This window comes from Spizellomyces punctatus (genome assembly GCF_000182565.1).
Source record: "Spizellomyces punctatus DAOM BR117 chromosome Unknown supercont1.21, whole genome shotgun sequence".
Lineage (NCBI taxonomy): Eukaryota > Fungi > Chytridiomycota > Chytridiomycetes > Spizellomycetales > Spizellomycetaceae > Spizellomyces > Spizellomyces punctatus.
In genome coordinates, this window is record NW_015971557.1 from 73,609 (window position 1) to 100,545 (window position 26,937).

At 47.6% G+C, this 26,937-nt stretch overlaps 4 protein-coding genes across 5 annotated transcripts; 1 reads left to right on the plus strand and 3 right to left on the minus strand.

Moving 5' to 3' along the window:
- Positions 1-82: 82 nt before the first annotated feature.
- SPPG_08355 (uncharacterized protein) lies at positions 83-9,960 on the minus strand. The gene is made up of 6 exons (XM_016756513.1): positions 9,786-9,960; positions 9,455-9,715; positions 8,940-9,375; positions 8,165-8,872; positions 588-8,102; positions 83-522 (listed from the first exon to the last, which is right to left on the minus strand). Exons 2-6 carry the CDS (start codon positions 9,685-9,687, stop codon positions 292-294), a joined length of 9,123 nt encoding a protein of 3,040 aa, XP_016604241.1. The 5' UTR covers positions 9,688-9,715; positions 9,786-9,960; the 3' UTR covers positions 83-291.
- Positions 9,961-10,659: 699 nt separating this feature from the next.
- On the minus strand, positions 10,660-14,504 carry SPPG_08356 (uncharacterized protein). Its single transcript, XM_016756514.1, has 6 exons — positions 13,355-14,504; positions 13,083-13,226; positions 12,433-12,999; positions 12,348-12,356; positions 12,225-12,236; positions 10,660-12,115 (listed from the first exon to the last, which is right to left on the minus strand). Exons 1-6 carry the CDS (start codon positions 13,566-13,568, stop codon positions 11,022-11,024), a joined length of 2,040 nt encoding a protein of 679 aa, XP_016604242.1. The 5' UTR covers positions 13,569-14,504; the 3' UTR covers positions 10,660-11,021.
- A 2,076-nt stretch (positions 14,505-16,580) lies between these two features.
- Positions 16,581-22,804, plus strand: SPPG_08357. Of its 2 annotated transcripts, none has more exons than XM_016756515.1 (16): positions 16,581-17,509; positions 17,648-17,716; positions 17,813-18,512; positions 18,598-18,647; positions 18,714-18,904; positions 18,987-19,026; positions 19,113-19,551; positions 19,634-19,897; positions 19,966-20,478; positions 20,553-20,576; positions 20,642-20,755; positions 20,824-20,851; positions 20,916-21,928; positions 22,031-22,320; positions 22,398-22,418; positions 22,479-22,804. In XM_016756515.1, the coding sequence occupies exons 3-16, from the start codon at positions 18,504-18,506 to the stop codon at positions 22,597-22,599; spliced, it is 3,117 nt and encodes a 1,038-aa protein (XP_016604243.1). In that variant the 5' UTR covers positions 16,581-17,509; positions 17,648-17,716; positions 17,813-18,503; the 3' UTR covers positions 22,600-22,804. The 2 variants fall into 2 exon arrangements, with proteins under 2 accessions (XP_016604243.1, XP_016604244.1); XM_016756516.1 differs by having other exon boundaries at positions 17,823-18,512.
- Positions 22,805-23,042: 238 nt separating this feature from the next.
- Positions 23,043-26,902, minus strand: SPPG_08358 (uncharacterized protein; the record flags this gene model as incomplete). Its single annotated transcript, XM_016756517.1, has 14 exons — positions 23,043-23,460; positions 23,526-23,619; positions 23,688-24,020; positions 24,087-24,413; positions 24,487-24,766; positions 24,842-25,059; positions 25,138-25,202; positions 25,264-25,329; positions 25,399-25,427; positions 25,495-25,553; positions 25,623-25,727; positions 25,794-26,310; positions 26,371-26,429; positions 26,507-26,902. The coding sequence occupies 14 exons, from the start codon at positions 26,900-26,902 to the stop codon at positions 23,243-23,245; spliced, it is 2,766 nt and encodes a 921-aa protein (XP_016604245.1). The 3' UTR covers positions 23,043-23,242.
- Between the last annotated feature and the right edge of the window lie 35 nt (positions 26,903-26,937).

The following is a 26,937-nucleotide window of genomic DNA, read 5'->3' on the forward strand; positions in this document are numbered from 1 at the left end:
GATCATGTCTCATTCATCATGTGCGAACAAAGCAGTAATCATGCGCTGCAATACTCTTGATGACCAGAGATGCAGCCACCAGCTGAGATTGTCAATAAAATGTATAAATACTGTCTGTTTCAAAGTCTATTCCATGCATTAAATCATTGAAAGCATCAGCCCCTTCTCTAACAGCATAGTGTATACCCATCACAGCGTAAAATATCGAGCTACCCAGTGCATATACAAATAAACAACCCCCAGTCCCTCCATTATCTACAAGCCCTTGCCGCAAACGTTAAAAAATCACGCTTACTTCTTCCCACCCCCATAGCCCTTAGCAGCAACTCTTGCCAAGGCACTAGCCAGCTTCCGCGGTGCCCTCCGAGATACTAAAGCGTACGGGTTAGCAACTTGACTCGGGTCTAGTTCGATAACCTCATGTAGCTCATTCCCCTCGTCAGGACCCCCCGTGGAAAAGGATCGCACTGTTGGAATGCGGTGTTCAAGATCTGTGTGCTCGGTTAAGAAAATGTTGAGTTCCTGTGCGAGAGAGAAACTGAGTACAATGCTTATGAAAAATAATCCAAAAGTACTCGTTTGCTTACCTGCCATCCACCACCTATCCGCACCATAACACTATTTCTGACTAAGCGACAGAAACATTGCCTCCGCAGCGTCTCCCCAAACCAGTATCGCCCAGGTTCATCTGCTCTCTCAACACGTATGGCAGACGGATGATGGTTGATGACATTTGCAAGAGCAACATCCAAAGGATTTCGAGGATCAGGCACGTAGTTGTTGGGGCTCGGCAAGTATATTCGCACTGGGCCACTAGCCGTTCTCACAGGAGGCGCCGGAGAGATCGGAGACGAACGTCCACCAGAAAGGGTTGTAGGAGTTGGAGACGGTGATTTAGTTCCATGGGGTGAGAGTCGTAAACCTCCCGTCGGCGTAGCAGAACCGGAACGAATCGACCAACTTGGTGAGCGTGAGCGATTGGGCACAGGAATCGAGCTCTTCTTCGGAGTGCGCTTTGCCAGAATTGGCCTCAACAAATCTTCTTTGACCTCGTTCTTCCAGGCACGAACCCCTTCCCATCGTGCCACTAACTCGATATGCTTTGGCATTTCATTAACTGCTCGCGCTGCCGACTCGAGTCGTTCAAGAAGCAGGCGAACTCTTCCGTCAAAGGAACCAAAATGGGTTTCTAGATTGATAGCCATAGTTTCGCATTCAGCGTCGGTAGGTGCAACGATCTCCCCAGCTGGCAGTTTCACGCCTTCTGCCAATGCTAAAGCGGCGGCAGCCGCGGCCGCCGCTTTCTGCACAAACCCAGAGAACTCTGCATTTAGCATCTCAATCTCTTCAATAAGCCGTGCCACACGTCTTTCAAGCAACACAGGATCGGCAGAATTGTTTTGTGATTCAACATGCTCAAGTAAAACCCGAATCTGATCCTCCAAAGCTCGTTGTTTGGTCAAGAACCGCTTTCTTTCCTTTGCGTCTCGTGCTGCGCTGTCAGCGGTATCCCGAAGTTCGATGGCTCTGGGGAGTGCCTTGCCGTCCAGAACATCTTCCACGTCGCACAGTACTTCAGGCGTCAATGGTCCGAATTCCCCACTGAGGGTGGCCTTTGTCTCTTCCACCATCTGCCACACTTCCTCCACAGCCTCATTGAATTCAATCTCGCGCCGCCGATCAACAGATGAACCACGCAGGTTGGCAACCGTCAGGATAAGGGCGTCCCACTCGGCCCTCACTCTTCCAATCCTTCGTTCAATCTCCTTCCGGGAGCCCTCCACCATATCACTGCCTCCATAGGCAACCGGGACAGCCCCAAACTCATCCTTGGCCGTCTTTGCAACGTTCATAAATCCATTGACCGTACTCTCAAACACTTTCAATCGATCTTCCAGTTCCGTTACCTCCTCAAAAGTGGCAGCCAAACGTTGCTCCTCGTCACTCAGCTCGGTGGCGCCGTCGGATCCTCCTTCCGCCAGACTGCGTTGGGTTTGAGCAATATCGTCAGCTGCCACCTTTGCCGCAGCTATCCACGTCCTGACATTGGTCATAGCCTTATCCAGAGCAAGTAATCTCTTTGTATCTTCTATACGAGCCTTTTCCGCTTTAACCAAGGTTTCCACGGTGACCAGACGGTCTCGCATCAATCTCAATTCATTTTCCGTCGCCTGTCCCACAAGTTGTTCCACCGCCAAGCGATGCTGTCCCAATTCAACATCGATACCAGCGCTTAATTTGACCGCATCCAGCAGAATCTTTTGAACGTTAACAGTCTCATTCGGTTTGTCATCCGCAGAGTGACTTCCGATCAATGCACGAGGTGGTAAAACTCCGCTCCGGTCACCCAGACGAGCACAGACTCTTTCACACCAACTCAGCACCTTATCCATCTCTTCTTTGACTGTTTTCTTCTGTTTTTGGTCCGACATTTCTTGGGAATATTCAGTAACCGCGGCGGTCAATTTTACAATGGTCCCAGAAATCCCATCAGTGCGCTCTTTGAGATGTGATGCATTGATTTCCTCGGCAAATCCGACAACCTGAAGACTAACAAGCGATCGATGACGCCTCATAGAGCGATCCTTTGGCGATTCGGCAGCAACCGTTGAAGGAGGACGCGTATCCTTGTCCTGCTCAGTCATTTTGAAAAACATTGACATGGTCAGTTCCAAGGCACCCAACTTTGTTCGCATGTCCTCCAACTCGGCTTCATATTCGAGATTGCCCTGTCCTGGAACAAGGTTCGCTAGACGTTCAGCAACTGATGATGCTTCAAATTCCAGTCTTGCCAACATCGCATGCCAATGCTGATACTTTTTGGCACGCTCAATTCCGACTTTCTCCTCTGCAACAAGCCGGGTAGCCTCTCGCCACCGCTCTTGCAGTTGGTCTGTCCGCTGCTTAATGTCTTCTTTGATCCCAACCGCAATCTGGCCTCCTACTTCCTCACAGCTGCTCACAACTTGGGCACCCACTATCTGCAGTTCCTTGATGCGTTGAGTACCCTCATTCGCAAGTTGTGCTTCCAACCGCTCCTGGTTTTTGATCCAGTCATTCAAGTTATCCTTATCCGTCTCGTCGTCCCCTGTTATGACTAAATGACGCGAGAGTAACGGATTTGTTCCCAAGTCATCCGTAGACAGTAGAAGAGATTGTCGGCTGCCTGCCAGCGACCGGCTACCGGTATTCGATCGTCCACGGTATAGTCGTTCCCGCAAGCCGCGCACCGCATCTTCCAGCAAAGGCTCACACTCAGTCAAGGATGCCAAAAATGCTTGTACGCCGGCATTCCATTTTGAAAGGGTAGCCTCCCGTTGCTGCACACCCGCTTGAAGTTTGGCTGAGCTCGCTTCCACGCGACCTCGCATGTGTATTGTCAGGTTTTCCAAGAGCTGCTGATCCCGCGCATCCATCGGGCTCTTGTCTCCGGTTTCGTTATAGGCAAACGTCTCCCAGTCAAGTTCGCTCACAAAGTTCAAAACGGCTTCTGCTTGTTGTTTCCAGGACAGAGAGTCACTTTGGTACGCTCTGATGACTTCTTCTACAAAACCTCCCAAGTTGTCCAGTCCAACTTCCGGACCGTCGACACCTCCAACAGAACCCATTCCAATCCCCACTTTGTCTTCAGTGATTTTCTTGGTGGTTTCCTCAATTCCCCGGAGAACCTCCTTTCCGCACCGCCGCGCCCAGGTGAACACTTTCCGTTGCCACTCAAGTCTTCTTCTCACCTGCCGTAACTTATCTCTCAACGCTGTCCAAGCAAGATCAACATCTTCCTGCTTCCTACGAACCGTCTCGGCCGCCCCAGTGTCATTCACACATCCTTCAATAACTGTGCGTGAATACCCCTGCAAATGCTCGTAGGCCCTGGCATATCGCTCCAAAGCAGCCTCTGCAGAGGCTATCCCAGTTTGCCTATCCACTGCACGAGCCGCGGCATGTTCAATGCAGTCATCGAGTGTATCACCACTTATGGCCGCGGTGACCTGAACAGCCTCGGCGGTTGCATCCCTCTCAACGGCTTCCAAATTCTCCACTCGGGCGCGAACCCATGAATACACTTCCTCAGCCTGGCGTAGGTAGGCCTCAACGGCGTCCCGAGTCCGCTTCGAACCAACCAGTAATCCGCGAACCCGCTGCACATCGTCCAACAGTCCTTCGAATCGTCGTGTGCAGGCTTGCACCACCACAGCATGGTCCTTGGCAATACTCGACGCACCGGGGTGCGCATTTAATTCATCAAGTAACACAGCCAGGTCAGTATTCAAGGACGTTCGTTCCAGGTCCGAGAGTCGCCGCTCCAAGTCTTGACTCAACTTCCCCCCAGAGTCATCCACTGCCCCGGTGGTGAGCGCCGGTAGCTGCTGAGTCTCAAAATCCTTGATCAGTGCAGCACAGGTTGTAGCTTGCTCTGCAAATCGGGTAGCAATACGCACGAAAGATGAACCCTCACGGACAGCTCGTGGCAAAGCATCGGCTTTCGATCTAATTTCAATGTACCGTGCTTGTAAACTTTCCGGCCGGGGTATAGACGAAACTCCCAATAGTGGCATTGATGATCGACGATCAGCTTCCGGCCCTCCTCTCCTCCCTTCCCACTCCCTGAGACCACGAATCACAATCTCAGTGGCAGTTTCAAAATCCGTCAGTTTGGGAGTTAGATGCTGTAGGTCGGTGACAAGGTTCGAATACTTTGCTTCAACCGCTTCAATGACCTTGCTGGCATGCCCCGCAAGGTCGATGCCGTCAACCTCAACCTCTGGCGTACTCCTGATACGTGAATCCAAGTCCTTGTTCAACGTGACAATCTCCGCAGCAACATCATTCTCCCAGTTTTCCACAATGGCGCGTATCGTTTCCCGACCTGCCTCTTCAGTCTGCTCCCTGACTGCCTTGGCCTGCCCTCGAAGCTCTTCAACAAACGCTTTGACCTTTAAATCGCTCGTCTCGTCTACAGACTTGTCCATCTCCTCCAGGGTTGGAACGAGACTCCCAGCACGTTCAGCAAGGACCCGAATGTTTGCTATAATATCCAAAGCAGCCTCATCTTGTGCCGCGGCGACCGCAACTTCACTTACTGCTGCATGAATTTCCTTACATGCATCATTGACCTTTTTTCCGGGAATGCGAACCTGCTTCAGTATCTTTATCCCTGCTTCAATTTGCTCAGTGCTAATCTGAGTTGCATCAGCAATTGACGCCAAGACGCGCTCAACTTCATCCATCTTTTTCTGTACTGCGATCGGTACAAAGTGACACTCTGGGTCACCGCGAACCAGTTCCACACACTGATTGCCCACTTGTCGCAAGCTGCCAACCAGCCGCTTTGTCTCGTCTTCCTCCTTTGCTATATCCCGGAGTAGGCTTGCATAATGGTCCTGACTGACTTCAGGGTCTAACCCATGGGGCACTTGCCGATCTTTTTCAATCTTGAGGTGCCGCTCAAGCAAAGATAGCAATGTCGCAGCTTCCCTCGTAAACTTCCCAATGGTGCGCTCAAGGGAAAGACGAGCCTTGAGGACAGGGGCACGTTCCAATAATGCAGAATGCTTTGTTTGAAGTCGCTCGATGACATTCTTAACAAAATCATTCCGGCCCGTGAACAACTCATCCCTTGCCCAGGCTAACTCTTTCGGTGGAGTTCGAGTCCACTCGGACGAAAAGGGTGTTTCAGCAACGGTGGAAACCAAAGGCGTCAATTCCTCGACCAAGTGCTGCTCAATCGATGTTGCCGTTGTCTCATGCAACGTTAATGCCTCCTCCTGTCCCATGACTTGACCGTAGCCCGTATTATAAATTACCGTCCGCATAGCAGCCATCACGCGATTTTGATCAAACTCTATAGAATCGATACTGGATTCCGCTTCGGAAGCATTACCAAGCCACGTCCTCTCTGCCGTCAGGAACTGTTGCAGCCAGGTGTAAGCTTCCAGCATGATTTTTTCACGAGTTTGAAGCTCCGGCATGGTAGATGACCGCCGAACTAATGCTTGCTCAAAGGACTGCCGCAACTGTGCAAACCGAGTCTGGATTCGAGAATGAAAATTCGGCTCACTTGCTAAAGCCTGCAGTAAAGATTCCGTACGCGCCACAAAAGGAGACCAGCGCGTCTCTTCAAAGACGGCCGCGTCTGCTTCAATAGCCCGTACTCGGCCTACAATGTCCTTTACAAATTTGCCGACCTCCTCCTTAGATTTGTGGATGGCGGCACTGCTGGTATCAGCTATGCCCAATATCACATCCCATCGACTCGCTTCCTTCATTCCAGTGATCATGTTCCGCCGAGTCATTAGACAGTTTTCCAAACTCGATTTGATTGCAGCATCGACAAAATCAATAGAATTGGACTCGCCCCCTAATGCTTTCACGACTCTCTCCACCTCATCGGCAACTTGTCCCCATTGAGTAACGAGAGCCTCGCGTTTCTCAGCAACGGCACCACGAGCGCGTTCCAGGATTTCCGTCTTGAACAGAGACATGGCTTCTAAAAGCGCTTTAGCAGAACTCCGCAAATGCTGATGCGGAATGGCGACAAACGGAGCCGAGACATTTAGCAACCCCGTTGATGCGGATGCTACAACTGTCTCCCAGATATTATCCAATGCAGCCAAGGACATCCCCACATTAGCACCGCCCTCCACACATTCTCGGACAGTGGCCATACGCTCCTCCCACCATTTTTCCGCAGTAGCAATCCAATTGTCATCCTGATGAGCATTCGCCATTCGGTCATTCCCTTCATTGGTCCACTGAGCTAATTCCTCCCTCCACCGCTTAATGGCTTCGTCTACCCGCCGAACCTGTACACAATATGCCTTTGTAACCGAAACAGCGGAAGTTCGCAATTGAGCCTCCCGTCCTTCCTCCTCATTACGCCGTAGACAGGCACTCTCCACTTGTTCGGCTACTTGCGCACGACGGGTGGAAAGCAAGGGTGCCATTTCTTGTGCGATGAAAACAAGGATATCATTGTTCCCCGTGTCCACAAGTTTTTGAATTTTCGCAGAGAGAAAAGATGGTACCGAAGTAAATTTAATTGAAGTCTTGAGAGAAGCTGACGTAGCTGGCGATGACGAATTCATAATGTCCTTTTCCAGCACCAAAATGAGTTCTGTGGTCCTGGTTCTCAACAGTTGCATACGAAGCGCAAAAGTCGATTCAACCTTCTCAAGTAATTCCTGCAAGACCTGCATCGACTGCTCGTATTCTTGCACATAATCCCGACTCGGTGGCTCCCACTGTACAAGGCCACCTCCCAGTCGCTCAAACACCACATCTTTCATCGCCTTGACTCGCTGCGCGGCCCTCCTCGCATCCTCGAAATCAATCAATTTATCCTCATTCTTTTGAGCCGCATGCAAATCTTTCCCCATGGCTTTGATATCCCTAACAAAACGCTGGGCCTCCTCGCGCAGCCCACCTCGCCAATCCAACCCGACCAGCTCTGCTTCAATTTGTTGCACCTTTGCGCTGCGCTCCGCAAGCAATTCCAAATAGGATTTCATCGAAGATACAAAGGTCGGAAATGTCTCTTTGGCAAACACTTGAAGCCGGCTCTTCAAGTATCGGTGCCGCTCCTCTACTTTCCTTGTGTCGGGTGCCGCTCCTTCGTTTCCTGATATTAAATCTTGTTCAGCGCGCTTGACATCGTCGTAAAGTCGGAGGAGATGGGGCATCAGAGCAGCTCCATATATTTCATCAAGATGCACAGAATCCTGTTCGGCTACACTGGTAAAGGCGTTTGCCAACTCTCGCTCAATTAGAGAGACTTGCGTTTCAATAGTGCGTTTCAAATTGTCGACATTGGTACCCGGATCTGCCCATGCGTTTAAAATGGGACGTATCCAGCTTTCTTCTGAGACCGCTACATTTGAAATATCCGCACCGCTCGCGAGTACTTCGCTCAATCGAAGAAGATCTTGTGTTTGCTTGGCGAGCCATGATCCGAGACGGTTAGCATGGTTCACGTACATTGCAATGAGCCTTTCGCATCTTGCTGTAGGTGACGCATCGTTGCGTTCCCCCTCCGAAACCATGACCCGGAACGCGGTGGGGGCCGGAAATGGCCGATCACGCAATACCCAATAGATTTCCGATACCTTTTAAACCTCATCAGTTAGCAATTCCAATATGTTATATACTGCATTGAACGATCTCTCACATAGGTCATGATCACCATCTCATCGGGCCGATCTACATTCGCAATATCCTCCACATCCAATAATTGCGGGATACCCATACGTTCTTCCGCAAGAGCAAAAGCTTTCGACAAAGAGACGCGCCAATCAGCTGGGTTCGTGCTATACAAATAACTTGTCATAGACAGCCTGGCGCGCATGACAGGACTCGAAGGAGGTGATGCCAGTCCAGAACTGGTGGAATTGCGTGGAGATAGAGTAAATGGAGGATCGCGGGGACCTGAAGGTTTTGGTGATGAAGGGCCGAACGGGTCCAAAGAACCAAGTGAAAACTCGCTACTCAGAGAATAGCGGAGGCTAGATTTTCCAGGTATATCAGGGGAGGAAGGTGCAGACGATCCTACGCTAGATCGAGATATGACGCTACTGCGAGCGGCTCGGCCGGCAAGGGCTTTGGATTCCCCGTAACGCCGACATATTTCTGTCAGCTCGGGCAACAGTTCGTGGTTATAGGTATGTACGAGGCACAAAAAGGCCATGCCACTCTGCCATGCTTCTGAAAAGTTGGTAATACGGGGAATTACGCCAACATCGACATACGGTGCCAAAATCTGTTGACACCAATTCAAGAGGGCGGCTTTTCCACCTGCGGCAGACAATGCGGCCGGTCGATTTGACGTCAGTGATGGCGTATCTTGTGAAATGGGTGAATTTGGATCTAGGTTTGGTGACTATATAAAAGCAAGTTACTCTACGGGTTCTCGGCAAACAACAAATACTATGACCAAAAAATGATACCTCGAGTCTCATTCCCGGGTCCGACACTGATGCCACCGACTGAACCGACACTCGCTTGTCCTTCATGGCAATGGCCTCAATCCGAAATCTCAAAATCAAAACCCATACTAATCCCATTGTCAATTTCAAATTCCCATCGACAATATCCTCACTCCCAATATTCGATAAGGGTTCTCGAAGTTTTGTTTGCAGAAATTTCAAGCATTTGTCTACATTGACGATACTGTAGATTCGCGTCAGAGCTCCAGCGTTGCCTGACGATGCCACGCGGCTGACAGCACGTTCCGGTTTTGGTAGTTTCTCGTCGCTGAGTGTTTCAATGAGGTGTGCGAGGCGGATACCGTCGCGAAGGTCCTGTCCAAGATCGCGAATGACGAATTCGTCGCCCAAAGTATCTACATTTTTGTTTCGAGCTTTTGCAAGCTGGACATTGCACCTGAAAGAAACAACATTCATATTTAAGCATAAACCTTTTTATCAACACACCTTGTTTCAACAACATTTGCATAGCTCACCACTTTGTAAACGTCTTTTTTTGAACCAACAAATAGTCCGTCCTCAAACTATCTACCTTGGTATCAGCCTCCTCAACCGCAGCAACAGATCCCCTCCGTGAACCACCCAAACTCTCCTTTGACCCCCTTCGCGATAAACTCCCGAAATCGCTGTTCCCGTCGCTACCCGAAATGGACTTGTTGTTGTCGTCCCGAGAGGAACGACGAGAAGCTATACGTTTTATCCACGACATGGAGTGACAGGGAAACTAGAATGTCTTGCTGTAGGATGAGATTAGCATATGCGATATGGAATCAACAAAGTTTACTGTGATGCGCATTTGTGTCCTACCGTAATAACTCAAAACATGATGTCCATGATTGTCATCATTTTTAAGAAAAAAGTGGTCGCTACGAAACCTCTTGATGTCTATGACGTTATCCACCGAATAAACAATATAAAAAAAACTTGAACGTCACGATCTACAAATAAAAATCCTGGATTGGATGATGAGGCAGGAATTCGGAAAGTGCAATTAACCTCTTGGTTGTGTAAAGCCACGCTTTCCAATACACAGGATTTGATAACGTAAGCGCGATCCTGCTCCGTATTGAAAACACTAAAGTATAGGCAGGAATGAACGGAATTTTATCACATGCAATATTGAGGGATGCGTAAGGATTGAGGGTCGACTAAATGCAAAGGTTCCGTGGTATTCAGTGGACAATGTTCGGGATCCTTAGAGGGATATTGCGAAGACATCAGTGGTAATATAAACGATCAAATAACATTTGCAAGATGGTGCACTTGTTGTTAAAAGCACATTCATGTACTCTAAAGCCTAGAGGACATCAACTCCAAAGGTCTAGTATACACAATATCTGAACATACGGCACACATCTCGCATTGTTTTGTAAATCTCACATAGATTAACAATTGCTTTGAAATCATTAAACAATAAAAGTTCCCATTTCTGAGACATTATTCCAAAAGCCATAAACTGTTTGTCCCAGATTTTATAACTCGCCTCTAGAGGGAAGGAAACGCGCATCCCATCAAACCCCAATTTCCAACACGATCCAAGGCGTCCAGCTAGTCAATCACTACCAGAACCCAACCAAAACACTCAAACCAATAGAGAAAAAACGTAAGGACATGACACACACAACTGCGAGTTTGGTATTGGTATATTTTCTATTAGTCTTGTCAAATCGTTTAAATCTCGTGATGGATTTTCTTTTTTTTTTTTTCTTTCGGTTTGTGCTAAGACTAAAAATACTATCCAATCTTGACACTAAAATCGCTAATACTGTATAACGGTCAACCGACCATTTTGGTACAAGAAAACGTTTCCAGGCGGTGAGGAAAGGACACCAGGAATATACAGCCTCTCTTCGCATCCCCCACTTCTGAATTCAACACACATGCAAAAAGTCCTTACCCATTTCGCTATCGTATCTACACATGCCCCCGCTCAGATTTGCAATCAATAAATAGAAAAGACCGAGTTCTCGTGTCTTTCTGTTCTTTAAAGTCTATCTACGGTTGAGTTTTTGCGCCTTTTTCGTGTGTTTTGCGTGGAATATGCTATCGCTCCCTCTCTCTTTGGATTGCCTGGTCGCCAGCGAGGCCCTCTATGACACGAACCAGATATCCTCCCATATACCATCTCTCTCCAAAAACTGACATCCACCAAATATGGATATCCAGTTCTGCGCGAAGTTCAGCAGTGTCCTCGCGGTTGTACTCGTCCGACAACGCCAAGGCAAGCGCCACGGCAGAATAAAATGTAAAGTAACATATAATAAGAGTAATGTATTTAGCACTTGGGTCGAGGTTTTTGACTTTGTGGATGAGCTGGGATATTCGGCGTGTATGGTGACGAGTCGTTGCGTTGACGTGTGCTAGGGAAGGGTGGGTAGAACGCACTCCATTTCGACGGGCTTTGAGAAGGGTGGGGAGGTGGAGAGCAACGTAGCAGGCATGATACATGATATGCAGTGATAATAGTTGCCATGGCGGCGGGTGGCGGCTGATGGTAGATGGGACGAATGTGGTATGGTGGTCGATGGATCGGGCCCACGGTGGAAGGTAGGTAAGCCACGTATGCAGCTCTTGTTCGATTTGGTCGATGAGCTCTTGATGTTCAGGGGATAACAGAGGCTGTGCAGTTTGTGCATGGGATTGGCTCGTCCCTGGGGTCGTATCCATGAGCTCCCTGCGCCCTGGAGTTCTCGGATTACTGGAGACATTTTGTACAATCTCGGACACTCCGATACCCAGTATTTGAATCCTAGCATACAACCTCGTCAACCTTCCTGATGCATCCCCACAATGCAGGTCTTGTACGGGGTCAAAGGCGCCAATAGCCGGTAATCCTTCTTCTGTGTGGACCGACTCCCACATGTGATCCGGCGCGGGAACCCGTACTCGACGCGTATAATCATGAATAAAGGGCGTCCGATCTAAAATTGGTTGATCCCTCTCGGCAATGATTCTCGCTCGATCTTCTGGGCTGCAATCCGTCACGTCCAGCGCGCATAATGTGAACCACATGCGTCGGCGCGCTTCCTTGACAAGCCACGGAAGCGGACCGTGCACTTCTTCTACATCCGGATCGATATACATGTTCAGCACGACGGCCATTCGTATGGACATTGCATAGAAAGCGGATGCACTTGCTGCCAACAGAAAACAGAAAAGCGCATCATTAGATGAGAATTCATGTACGAACATCGTACCGTTGCACTCTGCCATGGACCGCCAAAAGAAGTGCAAACGATAACTTACGTTCTCCCATTCCTGGTGAATAGACAGAGCACGTCACAATGGAAGCGAGGAAACATACAATCAGTTGATGAACAAAGAAAAAAAAAAACAGCAATAAAGGAAAAAAAGGGACATGATGCATACTTGTGGCAGCTATTTCGAAAAAAAGTTGATGTGCGTAAGAATAGAGAAAAAACAACATTCATACATGACCCAATAAACTACATACCAATTCCAATCAGAGACAGTCCCCAAACGGTCTCAAAAGTGGGGTTTTCGAGCAGCTCAGCAATCAATCCTCTTGCTCGATAATAATACGGTTCGCCTGCTCTATACAGTGGCAATTGTCTCTCCCTGATATATTCCTTGACGGCCGGATGCTCAGAGTACGGTGCCGATTGCGCCGCGATGGAATAGATGAGAAACGGGGAATGTTCCGAGAGAGGTTTGGCCATAAAAGTACGACGATGTGCGGGTGGATGAAACCATCGGACAGCAACGTAATCAAAGTAGATGCGAAGCATATCCTCTAGTACATCTTGCGCAAAAACAGCAGCAGACGGTGGTGGAGGACGTGCACTGGGCGATTGAGAAGGATGGTGGCGTGTGCCCGGTGATACCCGCGAAGGGTCGTTATGAGCAGGTGTAGGTGTAGTGCGTCCATCGGAGGGGGATCTGTAATTGTGGGACCCAACTGGTGTGGACCGGTCCGAGTCGCTACTGCCAACTGAAGGTCTACGGCCGGTCGCAATGAGTTGTTCCACTTCTCGCAGTCGCTCTTCCAACATGCGTACATCTGCAAAGAAAAGAAAAAAAAAAAAAGAGTTGAACAAGAGAGCAACAAATGACATGTATGCAGCAACACCAAATATCCCTTACATGCGTCTACCGTCGTTGATCGTCGCCCGCGACGCGCGGCACCGAGCCCTCGTTCTCTAGCGGTATATGAGCAGGTGAAGCGGCCCCGAATGCATGTTGCGCACGCCGGTCGACCAGAATCGCACTTGCTCTTTAGTCTGTAACCTGTTGTTAATGGGAAAGAATATGGGGAAAAGCAAAAAAATAAAATCGTATGGAAAAACAGCCCCAGATCAGAATCTTTATGATGATTTTACAACGCGTCCCCCAGTCCGCAGTTTGGACAAACTTACATCTATCACAGGCCCAAACCGTCCTTGTCTGTCCTTGGGAACGAACTCTTCGTGCGGTTTCAAACTGCCTTGAAATTCCCCGCGGTACAGAAGAGTATGTGACTGCGTCGGATGGATACGAACCCGACGGGGTTGACGGAGAACCTAAACCCGAAGGTTTTGACGGCGATGCAGTCTGGGAAGAATCCGACGGCGAACTCTCACGAGAAGTCATATCGTGAGTGGAGAATATCGCACAACGAATCGAAACGACGTTGCCCTGATATCTCCCGTTGTGCTGTTTTTGACTCTTGCTCTGATGTCACAATTTTTTTTTTAAAAATTGGATCTAGGTAAACAGCTGTTTTTGTCCCTGGGGAGCGGATGACTGTCTCAGCACATTGCGGTGCTGGCCACCAAGCCGTACGCCAACGAGATACGATGTTTATAGCGTTTGGATCGCCAGATCTGTCCTCTTGTGTGTGTTTTTGTATCGGATCTAGTGTGTGGGTTGGGGGGGGATCGCAGGGGAGAGGCAGAGCCTGTGGCGTTTTGACTCGTATCGACCAGAGCGGATGATTTCCAACAAATGCACGATGGCGAGGATATAAATTAATGCCTTGTGAGCCTTCGTTTACCAATGGTGATGTGTGTTTGTGTCGCGGGGAGTAGGTGCTAGCGTATACTTTCTAATGTTGTCGTATTTTCACAGTGTGTTCTTTATATACATGCGACTGCAGTTGAGACACGTTCGCGTTGGGGTTTCGCGTCCGCTTTTTGGGCTTTCTTGGAATTCAACCCTTTTTATTCTCTTTTGCAGTTCTGCAGTTTTTCTTGGGAGGAAGGCCGAGGGAGACAAAAGGAAGCGGGTTCCGAGTAGACAACCAAAGAAAAGAAGAAAATCCAATGGACACAGCGAACGGTCCACAGGAGGTAGAAAAATGGCTTTCGAGTAGGAGCGGCCGGGGGAAGGAAGGGAGGAGGAGGGGGGAATGAAAGATGGGGGAAATGTTTAAATGGGTTGTGTAATAAGGACAAGGTAAGCCGGCCGGCCAGCCGACGATCGAAAAAGAAATCAAATTCAAAAAATTAAAAAAAAAGGGGACACACCACACCCAAACAAAAAAAAAAAAACGACGACAATCGGAATCTGCCAGATTGTTCAATAACCCTTTTGTTCCTTGTCTTGGTTTCCCTCGGATGAGTTTTGTTTTTTGTTTTAGAAAAAGGGCCGTGATGTCAAAACTACCACGGATGCAAGTGGTCTGTTTTTGAGGATAGAAAACTAACGAAAGCAAACAGGTCTAGTTTGGGATGCGATTCAAAGCAAGTGTTCCTTGTCGACACTCCCTAATGTGTTTGGGGAAATCCTCCCCCCCCCCCCCCCCCCCCCTTCTGCGGTCCTTTTTTGTGCTTGTTGCAAGCCCGCCGTCTCCCGTCATCTGTTTTCCTTCCGCCAGTGTGTGCCCAAAAGTCCACCAAAAAAAGGACTGCAAAACAAAACAAAACAAGAGAAAAACCGCGGATTCCATAATAAATAATGGCCAATCTGCATGTGGGCAAGTCTTGAACAATGCCCATTATGTCCCAATCGTGGATTCCTTTTGTTGGATGTTGACTCCAACTGCAAGAGGCTTAGTATGCATTGAAAACTCTTTTAAAGAATGCTTACCGTGATTTCATGTATGTATTGGATATGCAATGTGTTTTGGTATGTGTGTGTGTATGTGTGCATTTTGTTCATGTAATGTTGCATGATAAGTGCTGTATGGCTTCCCATGCAAATTCATGCAACACTGTCCTGCTCATTCTGCAACCTCGCTTGCTTCTACTGTATTTTGCTCCCCTTTGCAAGCAGCAGGATGGTAGAGAGTGTGTGGTGCTAGTAGCAAAACAATTATCCCTTTGTAATGTCACACGTCGGCACACATTTAAACCCTTTGTTAACAAGACCTATTTTTTTTTTCTTCTTTTGCCATGTCACGCTTATATCCCTTAACAAACTTTAACCAGCCATATTCGATTGGAGGGGGGGATCGGGGCGAAATCGAGTATTGCCTCCCCAATCGTAAAAGTTCGTGTCCGATTCTGTGGTGTTTTTCACGGTGTAAGTTGACAAGACACTTGTAAACGGGACATGTTGATCCGGACGCAAAGGGCATATAAAAGTCATTTTCTATTCAACCGGAACCTAAAGCGTACACAGGGCATGTGTGGTATTTGTCCTTTGGGTTGGCTGGGGTGTCCCGAGAAACTGGTTAGGAAAAAGAAAACCCAGCAGTCAGAGAGAGATAAAAAATAAAACATGGTAAAAATGCGATATTCTCGTGGCGCTCAGCAAAACCCCCCAGCAGTAAGAGTAGTTTATAAACCCACCACACATACACACAGAGACAAGTGCCAGCTGTGATGACTTTTACGTGCTTGATATATATAATGGGGCAAGCGATACTTTAACTCCTACTTGAAGCAATTTCCCACAAGAATTGCATTGTTTTTCCTGCCTCGCTTGCCTTTTTGGGTGTGAGTCTCCACTCCCAAATGCTAGTAAAAGTGAATTTCGATCCATACGGGCGGGATATTTCCCTTTTATTTTTTAGCTTGTCCAGCTGGCCATGGCTCCCACCGCGGCGGATATGCAGGGGGATATAGACGACATTTGCCAAGTGCTTATCAACGGCGGTGCAAGCTGCCACTTTTCCAAGCGGGATCTCTGAAGAAAAAACTTTCCCGCGTCCTCTTTTTCCCCTCTGCCAGATGGCTCATTCCCCAATTGGCATAACCATTGTTTATGAACCAAAATAAATATCTGTTGGCATAAAAAAATAAACTTTAGGAAATTAATCCTTGCAAACCTCTCGCCAGATAACAAAAAGTTACAAAGCAATATGCACCAGGGAGTGACATCCAAAAACTAAAAAAGGAAATATCTTCCACATATCGACCATCATAAAAAATAGAGAGTGACTACAAAAGTTTCAAGATCTTTCTCAACAATTCTCTCCCTGTGTGTGTCTGTGGGAAAAAAAATAACAGCGAGATCTGCACAGCCAAAATGGAGAAAGAAAAGGAGGTTCCGGTCTCTCGGCCATTGAGATTTCATTTATCCGCAATTGGTGTCTATGACGTCATCACATGGCAAGTTTCACAGCGAGTTGGATCCCTCTTAACCTTCTTCCCACAGACCACAACCAGCGGCGGGTGGCGGCGGCGGCGGCGGGGGGTTTTTTTTTTACGACGATCGACGGCGACAGCGACAAAAGTGACGACCATGGCGCAGGAAACATCCACCGTATGACTAGATGTGTTTATCATTTTATTTAATTTCTTGTTTCCAATTGACATCATTGGTACTGGGGTTGTGTCGGTTATTGTACACATGCTTGTTCGTTGTATTTGCATGTGTATGTCAAACAGGTCTTTTAGTGTGTGAACAAAGATGCAACAAGTACTTGTTGGGTGACAACGACAACATCAGCTGTCGTGTGAATTGCAAAAAAGGATCTCTTCCATTGAAAACGGGCGCGCCATGTCCATCCAGTCGGACGTGGATCGCATCACTACCAGTACGCATCTATTGTTCTGTAGATCGATGGGATTCTATATGCAGTTATTACATTCACTGCACACACCAAAAATACCGACAAAGCAAACTAAAACTTACTTTGGGGTCTATCCCCAATATTTACCCCCGATCGACTTTCTGAGCCCGGAGGGTCATGAGCCAATAATCACGTCAGGGTGGAGATTGAACAAGTTCTAGCTGCGGGCTGCCGGTTGCTTGCTATTTTGGATTTCCGTTGACCTTCTGATGGTGCAAAAAAAGTTCTTTTTGTTTTTATCCAGTTTTCCAGTCGTTTTTCGGGCTTGTTTTAACGGGCCAGATTATTCCATCATTCCATGTCTCCCATTCTACCTGATCCAATTGCACGCCTTCTTACAGCTCACAGCAGAGTGTTAACCAGTGTCGTCCGGCCGTCTGTCGATGAACCTTGTGCCCTTTTCGTCAAAGAGGCCATAGCCATTTGTAATGCGCTCAGTGGTTACGTGAGTGTTTCGATTGGGACAAAATGGGAGCCCAAAAGTGTCGTGTCCAGAGATGACATGCCTGTCAATATCTTCTGGGAAGGAAGTGAACATGAGGAGGCATTGGAGGACATGTGGATAAAGGGCAAGGTATGATATCGTTCATTGTTCAAGATTTACATTGTGACGAGCAATGGATGATGGCATGGAGCAAAGCCATGAAATCGTTAGGTATCTTTCCTGTCATTTGGCTGTTGTGAATAATGTTGTGCATTCTACGACTTGCAGCCTAGTGTTTCTCACCCTGACACAACCAGTCGATCTCGCACATCCTTACACGACTTTTTGAGACATCAAGTACGTTTGTGCGCCACAGATCTGTCCAGCTGGCCTTTTGTTTTTTTTTTTTATCCATCTCGTTCATGGTCGTGTGGTGACTGTCTTCTGACGCAGTCGAGTACAGGACCATGTAAAAAGCGACTGGATTATCCTCAGCATTCCTCTCCAATCTGATGACTCGCCAAAGCCATCCGAACCACGGGCGATTCTCCACTTGAATATCTACCCACATGCACTTCCATCCTTGCTCACTCTAACGAACCTCTGCTCGCTCGGAGCGACGCTTTTTGCCCTCCAGTCGTGCATCGATGCTTTGACAGCTCAAGTGCGACGGAATAATGTTGTACAAAAACTGGTCTTGGATAACGTCGAAGAAGCAGTTGCCATTCAGTTATATCCAGACAATCTGAATGCGGTAAAACAACCAGATTCGGCAATACCATTGCAACTCAACTCTGCTGGCAATGTTTTCTTTAACGGCAATCGAGATTTATACCTTGTTTCTCCGCATGAAGAGGCAACACATGGTCCCGAAAGCCCCTTTGCTCGCGCCGCCTCGCTCCCACCAGATAACAACATTCAAAAAGGCCTGCACATCTCCGTTAGCCCGCGCCCTGAACCAAATCAAGCTCGTCTCCGACTCTCCCAACAGCAATTCACGGCAATCGCAACTGTGATTGCCCTCTTTGACGATGATGGGACTCGGTTTGGCGGTATTGTGATTACCCAGGATGATCGCGAGCGAAAGAGAGAGGCAGAGCGACTGGAAGAAAGTGGGAGGCAGTTGAGAACCATCTGTGAAGCCATGCCGCAGGTTCGTGTTTTGTTTTTAAAAATGTTTTGAATCTTAAGCTTTGTAATTTCGTCTCCCATACATTTGTTTGTTTTCAATGGAACAGTTGGTGTGGACGACAGCGCCGGATGGGTCTCACGAGTACTTTAACACAATGTACGTAATTTGAAATATTTGGGTTTGACTCTAAAAAAGCATAATCACTCGTCATCTTTTGACCAGGTGGGTGGAATACACTGGGTACTCTATTGAAGAAAGTTGCGGAGAAGGATGGAAGCACGTTCTTCATCCAGACGATTATGAACGAGTAGGCCTGACATGGGCGGGGTGCTTGGCAACAGGAAATCCGTACCAAGTAGAGTATCGCTTCAAAAGAGCGAGCGATGGAATGTACAGATGGTTTCTAGGAAGAGGTAACAGTCACGGCGGACAAAATTGCCTTCCCAAGTAATGTGTCGACCAACCTTTTAACACTTGATGTTGGTCTAAACCCAGCACTACCTCTGCGTGACGACAATGGCGAGATCACAAAATGGTAATGAACCCTATAAACATACAGTTCATCCATATTTCGCATCCGTAAACACATTCCAAAATTTCCATCATTTTGGGAAATTCCAGGTTGGGAACATCAACAGATATCCACGACCATCGAGAAGCCTTGCTCGAAATCCAACAAGCCCGAAGCAAACTTCACCGAATCATGACACACACATCCCTCTACCTCTGGTGCGTAGACGAAATCGGCATCATCACACTCGCCCAAGGAAAGTTCCCCCGAACCCCACGGGAAGTAGTCGGTAAATCCGTTTTTGAAGTATTCAAAGATGTACCCACCATGTGTGAGAGCGTATCAAAAATCTTGGAGGGACGCGAGACCCATGTGCTGGATGAATGCTATGTGGAAGGTGCGTGGTATCGAACGCAGTATACGCAGGTTATGGAGGAAGGGCCGGCAAAAAAGAAGGGAATTGCGTGTGTGTCGTTTGATGTGACTGCGAGGAAAATGGCGGAAATGGCATTGCTTGAAAGTGAAATACGAGCAAAACACTTGTTCCAGGTTAGGAAGCCTTTAATGAAAACGTTGGGTGTGTCCAAAAATGATATCTACAAACAACGACCGCTAACACTGTTTGATCTAGTCCAACATCATTGGCGCCATTATTTTCTCAACAGACTCCACGTTCCCCTCAACACACATTGAATGCAATGATGCCTGGCTCCACCTATTAGGGCTAGATCGGGAAGCATACGAAAGCGCCCTGGCTGAAGAACGACAATTTCATGGCGCAAGCGAGAATCATGAGACACTCATCAAAGCTGCAAGGGCTTGTTTGAGAAACTGTGAACGAGAACTGATCAAGCCGGATGGGACACGAGTCCCCGTATTACTCGGTGGTGCTAGTGTGGGTTCAAAGAAGCTAAAGATAAACCAAACTTGAAACGGGCGCTAAGCGTCCATTTTCATTAATAGATACCCCACCAAGAAAACCTGTACGTAGCATTCGCCATCGATCTAACAGACCAAAAACGCATCCAAAACAAAGCCCACGAAACCTCCCAGCAACTACGTCGCGTCGTCTGTTCCCTCCCAGCTTCTGCGCTGATTTACGCCGTCTCGCTAGATACACATCAAATCACCGTCGCAGAAGGCCAGCCCCTTTCCCCCCTTTTTTGCCAACCGGACCAGATGGTGTCAACACGCTATGAACAAGCCATCAAAGACCCAGAAGTCATTGCATGCATCCAGTTGGCGCTCTCTGGCGGGTCCACGAGGCAAGTGATCAAACGAGGCGACATGTGGATTGAAACTGCTTATGGTCCTCTACGAGATGCGAATGGGAGTGTGACGGGAATGGTCGCGCTTGCCACTGATGTGACGGAACGGAGGAGGATGTATGAAGAATTGCAGAAAAGTATTGTGGAAAAGGGGGAATTGATGGCTGCTGAGGCTGCCGCAAAGGAAGCTAGCCGGCTAAAGAGCGAGGTGTGTGTATGCGCTTTGTTTATGGCCGAATACCGGCTGTCTATCGAATCTTGACTGACTTTTTACCAAAAAAGTTCCTGGCAAATATGAGTCACGAGGTATTGTTCACATATCGCCCATTTTCGGATAAAACGGTATCGATAAACTTTGGGTACTCTTGCAGATTCGCACCCCTATCAACGGAATCGTCGGCATGACGGACTTGCTCTTAGACACACGGTTGACAGAAGAGCAAAGAGACTGTGCGGCAAACATTCAAAGAAGTGCCGATGCATTGGTGAGCATGTTCTCTTAGTTTTCTTTGCTATACATCAAATATTCACTTATTGCTCTCGTATTCGATAGCTGGTTGTTATACAAGACATTCTGGATTGTACGTTTTTTTGAATCCCATCCAATAAAAACCTAAAATGTACTCACAATATTCCAACCTCCAGTCTCCAAAGTCGAAGCTGGTAAACTCGAACTAGAAGACACACCCTTCTCCCTCCCTCAACTCCTATCAGACACTGCACAAATGGTTGCGTACAATGCCCAACGAAAAGGCGTCACGTTCACCCGCGAACCTATCGTCGTTGTATGCAATGACGGGAAAAGGCTGCAAGGCTGTGACGATGCTATTCCCATTGTTCGTGGAGCGCCAGGGCGGATCCGGCAGGTGTTGGCTAATCTCTTGAGCAATGCCGTCAAATTTACGAGTGCCGGAACGGTTACCATGCGTGTCGAGATTAGAGAAGTGGAGGAAGGGCGGGGGGAGAGTAATGAGCAAATGGCGGCGGGGGATGAAGAAACAAAGTGTCCAAATGCTCGACCCTCCACCATGGGCACCTGTTCCCCTCCAACTCCCTTGTACCTCTCAGTACCTTCCATTACATCAAATGGAACAGCATGCACAGCCCATGTCCCACCATTAACACATGCAACATCTGCCATCCACTACCCTCACATTCACCTTTCCGTACAAGTCCTCGACACTGGCGTCGGCATCAGCGACGCCACCCGCTCACGTCTCTTTGTCCCATTCCAGCAAGGCGACTCCTCCACTGCCCGTCGTTTCGGTGGAACAGGCCTAGGCCTCGTCATTAGCAAAAAACTCGTAGAACTCATGGGCGGGGAGATTGGGATTGAGGGACGAAAAGATGGGCAAAATGGGAGTTGTGCGTGGTTTTCTCTTCCTTTACGTATATGGGATGGAGATACCGGTGATGCCATCGTATCGTCGGTACCGGTCGATACCAGAGACTCTAGACATGGTTCCGAAAGCCGGGCTTCGCAAATCGATCTGACACTTGACAGGACGCTATCCAATACCACGTTACAATCAACTGGATTGGATGTACCATATGATACGACAGTATCATCTACATCTTCGCTTACGTCGCCCAATGCGACTGTACCCAGTACTCCAAAAGTAAGGCGACCCATGCGGATCTTGGTGGCAGAAGATAACGTAAGTGGCATTTTTTGTATTTTTTCCCACCATTTGCCAAGCCCATTGTGTGCATTTTCTTGTTTCCATTTCTTTCAAATCACTCACAAACACAAATTTTAGGATCTCAATTGCCGCATCGTTCTCCGCATGCTAACCAAACTCGGCCACAAAACCGACGCAGTCGCTAACGGCGCTCAAGCCGTCACCGCCATCATGGACGCCTTCCACCCACCACCACCAGACCCAACACAAGAATCAAAAAACGAGACCCCTGAAACAGAAACACAGTACGATTTAATCTTGATGGATTGTCAGATGCCTGAAGTGGATGGGTATGAGGCTTCTAAACGGGTTAGAAAGTTGCAACCTCCTGCGAGGGATGTTCCCATTGTGGCCTTGACTGCCAATGCGTGAGTAACAGTGTTCATATAGTTTTTTGTCAAGATTCTACGTTATCGTTTACGCTTTTGAATGTTTTTCAATGTAGTATTAAAGGCGATAGAGAAAAGTACGTTTTTACATATACGGTTCCCAACCTTGTTTGGAATAACCATTATTTGGCCTATAGATGCCTGCAAGCAGGAATGGACGATTACCTTACAAAGCCCTTCAAACAAGCCGACTTGGAACGAGTCGTCCAAAAATGGGTCGGCAAGAAAAGTGTGTTGGGCGGGTTTGCGAATGGCTGAAAAAAGGTTTGAAAGAAACACACATACAACCCATGAGAATCGATTTCGGTCGTTGAGTTTTCAATGGAGAATTGGGTCCCGGCGACACAACTTCAATACTCCAGACTTTATCTAAACAATCTTGTAATATAATGTACTTGTTTGGGAATCTGCGATATATATCGTAGATGTACCGTGTAAATATCCACATCTGCACGCCCCCTCAGCATTTTCTCAATCTCATCAATCTTTGCACATGATTTATTTTTGGTAATATGCGATAAAAAACAAGTATTCCATAGTTAAAATGCCGACACATAAAGTCGGTTGGATACGGCTTCGTTATTGGCCAATAGACACCACAAGGAATACCCATCTTCTAAAATGCCGACATGATTCCGTTTTGTGCGGCTTGGTTATTGGCTGATACTCCCGTTACCGAGTAATCATGGAGGACTTGGCGTTCGGGCTTGATTGTTCATGGTTCAGAAAAAAAAGATAGTCGGAATTCTTCCATGGAATTTAAAGAATAAATTAACTTTGCAAAATGATCATGGTTTTCAAAATGTTGCAAGATATTGGGGATATGTCGCAATCCATGTTTTATCATCCCATGAATCAAACATGCCCCTTTGTCATTGTGCAATCTGAGAATCCGTTACCCTCAATACTTTTCCATCAAAACTTTGACTGCTTCTTCCCGACTAGAACACGCCTCCCTCCACGCAATCTCCTCCCTCTTGACAGCAATAAACGCTTGAATGGCATCATCACGAAGTGCTTTGGTTATAACCTCGCCGGCAGTTAATGCGTCAAGAGCTTCAGTTAGCGTGGCTGGTAGACGAGATGGACGGGTAGCTTCGGCAAGTGTGATTGGGTCAACTGATGATTATATGGCAAATGAGAAAAAGGTTTTTAAGATTAGGATGAAAGTGAGGGGGTCATACCTGATGTCTCGGGTGGAAGAGTAGATTGAGATTCTATGCCGTGTAGACCGCATGCGATGATGGCTGATAGAGCAAGATAGGGATTGGCGGTACCCTAATCAAAAAAGCAATAATTCGTTACTCGCAAAGAATGAGATAGATCATTGCAAAACAGTTACCCACATCAAACGTCTTGAATTCAACCCGATCTTCCAAAAGTCTTAACGGCGCCTCCTTATTCCCTCTTCCCCAAGCTTGGAATGCACCAGCCCAACATCCCGGTTGCAAACGTTCATGCGAATTCACTGAAGGCGTAGTTATAGCCGTTAAAGCAGGAAGATGGGCAAGGATACCAGCCATGAATTGATGGGGTTGAGCCGAGCCGGACAGAAAGAGGTTTTGGGCACCTTCCCAAAGTGATATGTGTACATGGCAGGAATTGCCAGCTGCTAGGGGATTAGGTTTTGGGACAAAGGTGGCTTTCAGGCCATGGGATGCTGCAATGTTATATATCGTCTACAATGAAACTTTTACATTAAACCAGCGCGGATAATGCCAATGGAAAGGGTTAAAAGCACATACCTGTTTAGCCAATACGAGACCATCCGCAGCCTCCACCACCCCACCAGCAGTCAACGCAATCTCAAACTGCCCATGCCCACTCTCAGCATGAAATAAATGGACACCAATCCCCTGATCCGTCAAACTCGTCACAATCTGATCCAAAACATTCACAGCGCTATCTGCGGAATAAGGAAGAAGGGAAGTCGTGTCACAATAGTTGGTCGTGTCGATGGGTGTGTGGTGGGGGTTGGATGGACGGAGTAACTGGAATTCGAGTTCGAAGCCGCATCGGAGTTTTATGCGGTGTTTGTCTGTGAGGTCTTTGGCAAGTCTCGATAGGATGGTCTGAAATATTCATATAAATAATGTGCAAACGTTGCCAACGAACGGTACCAAAAACGCGAAATGCGACACTAACCCTAGGACAACAAGGATGCTCAGTCTGCCGCACCTCATCCCAAAAAGTTCCCAAAACAGCCGCATGCCCCTTCCAATACGGTAACCGCTTGAATGTCCGCACATCCGGCTTCAACACAGCATCCTTGGTAACCGAAATACAAGCGCCATCTAACCCCCGAGCAATACCATCACGCATAAACGGGAATCCGAATAGGGCCGTTACAAAAGGTACGCCGCTCGAGTTTGAGACCATGGAGATGAATCGGGGAAGAGGAACGAGTTTGGTGCGAGTAATGTTTCTACGTTGAAAGGGTTCAAAATCAATAAAAAAAATAAACGTAGCAGTAACATGACCAATAACATAGTTGACATACGCATAATCGACCCACATCATCCTCACAACATGAACACCTTCCATCGCTTCCACAATCGGAGCATTTCGAGACTTCATTCCGACAATAGAAGAAAAGGGTACAGAAGTCGACCATCCAAGTTTATATAATGCATTGGCGTTTTCGAATAGAATGTCTCTGGCAATTTGTACTGCTTCCTCTAGCGATAATTCATTTTTTGCAACGATTTTGCCGAGGACCTGCATTTTAAACGTTTGGGTTTCTTTCGGGTTGGTATGTGGTCATTGATACAGTTGCAAATATCAAGCGATACGTACATTGGCGAGGGCTTGTCGGCCCCATTTAGCAGCAAGGTAAACCGTCTCGGGATGGAAATGCCCATCTGGAAGAGGGTATACATATATGAGTAAAAACCCACGTCCTTCAAGTCATATTTACTACACCTGTCGAAAAATGGACTTTGGATGTCGGCGCAATTTGCAACAATTCCTGGATGCTTTGCTCGATCCCTGTTCACCATGTATAAACGCTATCAATCAATTGACAAGCCAATCATTTACTCGTCCCTTGATTCCTACCTTGCGAAGAAAGTAACAGGTTTGCAAGTCTGTTGTAAGGAGTGAAAGTTACAGCGTCAGCCGATCACCTCTATGCTTGGCAATGTATTAGCATACCCAAAATCAGCATAAACGTTCTCATAAACAGAAGCGAGGTAGGCCGCCTCCTTTGCATACTTAAAAAAAATCAGTAAGTGATATGATCAACATGTCGAGTAAATCAGTTGATGAGCACAATAACGAACCGGATAAACATGAAGCAAAACAATTTTCGCTTTAGAAAGAAGCGGATCGGGATCATCTAGAATTGAACGGAGAAGAGCAGGATTTGCCTTGACAAGATCAACGTCCTATAATGAAACCCACATACTCATCAACCATTCCTGCCAATAGAGACAGCATCAATGAACTATCACCTTGTCTCCTATTCCAGTATGAAACTGAATCGGTAATCCCAGTTTCGCAGCCACTTTCAACGCAATGCGTAATATAAAATCCAACAGAGGTTTTTGTGTTAATCTCCATCGTCCTCCCGCAGCTCTCTGCACCACCCGACATGCATCATCCAATGCAGCAGTGACATCCTCCATCGGGAGATCCCGACAAATCTCCAAGCCTGAGCGATACGCAATAACACTTTTAAATGCGACGACATTCGGTGGAGGTGGATCAATCGCACGTAGAAATGCTGATACGAATCCCGACACGCGGTTCGGTGTATCGGGAGACCAACTCGACGCTTGAGTCGTGATTATGGATTCAGCGATAGTTTCGATGCGTAGAATGCGCTTTGCGGGGTGGAGTGTAAACGCAGTGTGCGCGTCCACCGATGAGACGTCGCTTGGGGCGTGCAGTCCGTCATCTAGGAGAAAGCCGGCTATAGTCGACGCATCCAGTAATTTGCGGGTTACCGTCGCGGCTCCAAGGCGTTTTCTGGGGTGAAAATGGACTTTGTCATTGGAATATAGTGGGGCATGACATGGGTATCAATACCTCTCCTCTCTAATGAGTCCAAAGTCGGCAGATGTCTCCAAGTTATAAAACGCAGCCAACTGCAAAAGAATGAAAATGAACACCTCACCATGTCAGTACGCACCAGCAAAATGAATGACAGTTGATAATCTTTTACCTCCCGGATGGCGCGACGACCAGCCAGCGTATGTATGGCATCTTTGAGTGCACCCCCCTCTGCCTCGGAAATGATACTTTCCAAAGGTATCTGTTCTTCATTTGTCGGATCAACCAGTAACGGATGTGCATGGGCGTCTATCGCTGGAATACTGGAAATGGCTTTTTCAAGCGTTAGGATATCATTGGTAGGAAGGCTCGCCATCGCTTCATGAATGTTTGGTTGCGGATGGAGGAAAGATATCGTTGACACTACGATGGCAGGAGGAACAAAAAGGCTTTTTGCACATGGGACGGCATGACTCATGGCGCCGCCAGCCTCAGCCGAGACGATCAACACCCCCCGCAGCGCGACAGCCCCTCCCGACGTTGTCGTTTGTCCCTTTCGCGTGCGCATGGCAATTGTTGCTTTGACAGACTTTTAAACATTTT